The 2,683-nt window shown below is 39.6% G+C and overlaps 1 protein-coding gene across 1 annotated transcript; it reads right to left on the reverse strand.

Annotated features, from left to right (window-relative positions):
* Window positions 1-599: 599 nt before the first annotated feature.
* On the reverse strand, window positions 600-2,298 carry LOC122308918 (two-component response regulator ARR5-like). The gene is made up of 5 exons (XM_043122198.1): window positions 1,785-2,298; window positions 1,615-1,694; window positions 1,418-1,495; window positions 1,262-1,332; window positions 600-1,145 (listed from the first exon to the last, which is right to left on the reverse strand). Exons 1-5 carry the CDS (start codon window positions 1,933-1,935, stop codon window positions 833-835), a joined length of 693 nt encoding a protein of 230 aa, XP_042978132.1. The 5' UTR covers window positions 1,936-2,298; the 3' UTR covers window positions 600-832.
* Between the last annotated feature and the right edge of the window lie 385 nt (window positions 2,299-2,683).

Consider the following 2,683-nt stretch of genomic DNA (forward strand, 5'->3'; position numbering starts at 1 on the left):
AGTGGCATCAAAAGAGACGCCGCCCCTTCTGTCACAAGTGGGGTCGAATGATTGAACAAAACGAACAGATATGCCACCAGTCCAGACCAGACTGGCCTGTATTGGTTTTATTGGGCATTTTTGGGCTTTGGCCAGCAGAGCAAGAGCTTGCATACTTGCCAATGTCCCAAAGAGACAACTAGACAATCACCCACAGTACAGCATCCAAGCCCCACCCCCTCCCGCCCATCCCCCGACCTTCAACTCGATGGGGGAACATGTCATACATGTTCATTTCACTTCCTATTCCAATATTCTTTCCAGCAGACAAGATCTTACATAATCTACTTACCCAATCCCAACCAAATCCTTTCCAATCAAAACTTCAACTTTCTGTACTGTCTTCTTCCTACCCATTTTGCACTTTCTGTTTTTTTCTCCTCTTTTTTCAAACTTTCCAAAGGAAACATCCGACTATATATATGATTAAGATGTAGACAATTTATAAAATACTGTCTATAAATACTTAAAAAAGATCTGCCTTATGTCTAGAAATATCAGGTAGGAAAATTATAATCATAATCTTCACCGGATTACCATGCATCAGTCGGCCAATAAAATTCAATTAAATGACTGGCTAGTATTATAATTTAATCGGTTTAATTATCAGTATTAGTGGCTGCAAGTCTGGAACTCATCCTCGTACGAACAAACAAAAATAAATAGCTAAAAAATACCCGTAATGCAAAAAATAAACCGTTACAACTAACGGAGAATTGCAGTTTTGACCGAAAGAGGGAAAAAGGAATTGCACGATTTTCGACTTTAGGGTAAGAGAGAGGTGTTGAACGATCTATATCAATCCGCCAGTGTTTGTCATTTTAAGCCGTCTGACCGGAGAATCTAAAGGCGTCGGAATAGAGGACGATGCCGATGAAGGTGAAATTGGCGACCTTGATGGCGAGTCTGATGAGGACGACGACAACGACGAAATGGACGGCTCAGATGAAGTGGGATCGCAACTCTCTTGTAGCTTTCTCTTGTTGGTGCCTCCGCTATTTGCAGTTCCAAATCTAACCTCTCTCATCATGTAATCCTTCAACCGTTTCACGTCCGATAACTTCACCGGCTTCACAAAGAAATCCTCCGCCCCTTCCTCCAAACATCTACGCCACACAATTTGAAACAATAAAAATCATCAATCACAAGTAGTCGAGAGATAATATCATTGACTGATGTAGATACGAACGTTAATGCATGGTTTGAACAAAATTTAAAATACCTGTCAATTCGCGCTATGACGTTCTCGGAAGACATGATCACCACCGGAATCTCTCGGAAATTAGAAGACTCCTGTTCCAACAAAGCTTGCTTTAGAGTTCTGTAGCGCATATGGGCTTAAATTTCGGTTAAGTTAATTAAGTGGACATTTTCTCACCTTGATTTTCTTGAGCAATTCGTACCCGGTCATTCCAGGCATACAGTAGTCCGTTATGATCAGATCCACTTTTAAGCCCTGAAAATGACAAACAGCTGCAAATCAGAACTTCAAATGCACAGCAGCTAAATCCTATGGGCTATACCGGAAATGAATCTATAACGATCTAATTTAAATGCAATCCTGTTCAAACTTACATCGAAACCAACTGAGGAACTCTTCTCCTCGTCCAGACCCAAGAATTGTAGGGCTCTTCTTCCGCTATCCACAGCCGTTACTGCAAAATTCGACCGTTTTCCTATTCAGAATTTAATAAAGAAAATGAACATTTAAAAAAAAAAATGGAATTTTGGATCAACGGGCTAACCTTTGAAAGAAGAAATCTTGAGCAACTGCTCGATGACCTTCCGGTCGACGAGGCTATCATCGACGGCCAGAACGTGAGCTTCTGCGGAATCAGACGGCAAAACATCAAAGCCGTCTATCCTCCGCCTTGAAACGAAAACGTTCCTCTCCATCTAATCTCCGAGTCAGATATATCCACCGAACAGTAAACTATATATTTCTAATCTCGATTCCTTCGAAGAAGAGCCAAATACAAGACAAGAGTTCCCTCACTACTTCGGTGGCTAACCTTTTTTTATACGCTGTAATGCAAATGTCTGTGCCTCACACACACACACGCTCCCTCTCTCGTTTAGTCCCTTTCTTAAATCAGATACTCTCTCTCTCTAAGAAATCTCAAATCTGCTTTATTTTAATTGTAGCCATTAAGGCCGAGATTCTGATATCCACTTCGTTGCAATCTCCAAATCACAGTCCCGACATATCGCGATCGTCCCAATCGTATCGTGAGTGATTTGGAGCACGATATTTTGGTCAATCTTAGAGATGTGTGACACAGTAATTTGAAGGAATCGAGGGAGCTAGAGGAGTTGACTGGAGGTCAATAGAGGACCCCCGCCGTCAAATCCGTAGGTGAAAAAATAAAAAGACAGACAGAGCAACAAGACGGCTCGGGAACCGGCGGCATAAAAATGAGGTAACAAGACATTTCCTGCCGTTTTACTACTAGTCCGGCTTTAATTATATACGTCAAATGAAATAGAATGATAGTTAAAAATTAAATATGATATTCTTATAATATAATTTTTATTTTATAATTTAAAAAAATTAAATTATTTTTTATATTAAAATTTAAAAAAATTATAACAATTAAATATAATAATTTGTATAATAAAAAGAGGAGAAAATGTTTGGTTCTTT

This window comes from Carya illinoinensis, chromosome 5 (genome assembly GCF_018687715.1).
Source record: "Carya illinoinensis cultivar Pawnee chromosome 5, C.illinoinensisPawnee_v1, whole genome shotgun sequence".
In the NCBI taxonomy this organism is placed as follows: domain Eukaryota; kingdom Viridiplantae; phylum Streptophyta; class Magnoliopsida; order Fagales; family Juglandaceae; genus Carya; species Carya illinoinensis.

What these genes read in the sequence shown, in the direction of transcription:
- LOC122308918 (XM_043122198.1), bottom strand. Translation starts at nt 1,935, where the DNA reads ATGGAGAGGAACGTTTTCGTTTCAAGGCGGAGGATAGACGGCTTTGAT. An exon ending in CAAGATTTCTTCTTTCAAAG is followed by an intron (nt 1,695 to 1,784) that starts GTTAGCCCGTTG and finishes CGAATTTTGCAG; the next exon opens with TAACGGCTGTGGATAGCGGA. An exon ending in GTCATAGCGCGAATTGACAG is followed by an intron (nt 1,146 to 1,261) that starts GTATTTTAAATT and finishes TGTGTGGCGTAG; the next exon opens with ATGTTTGGAGGAAGGGGCGG.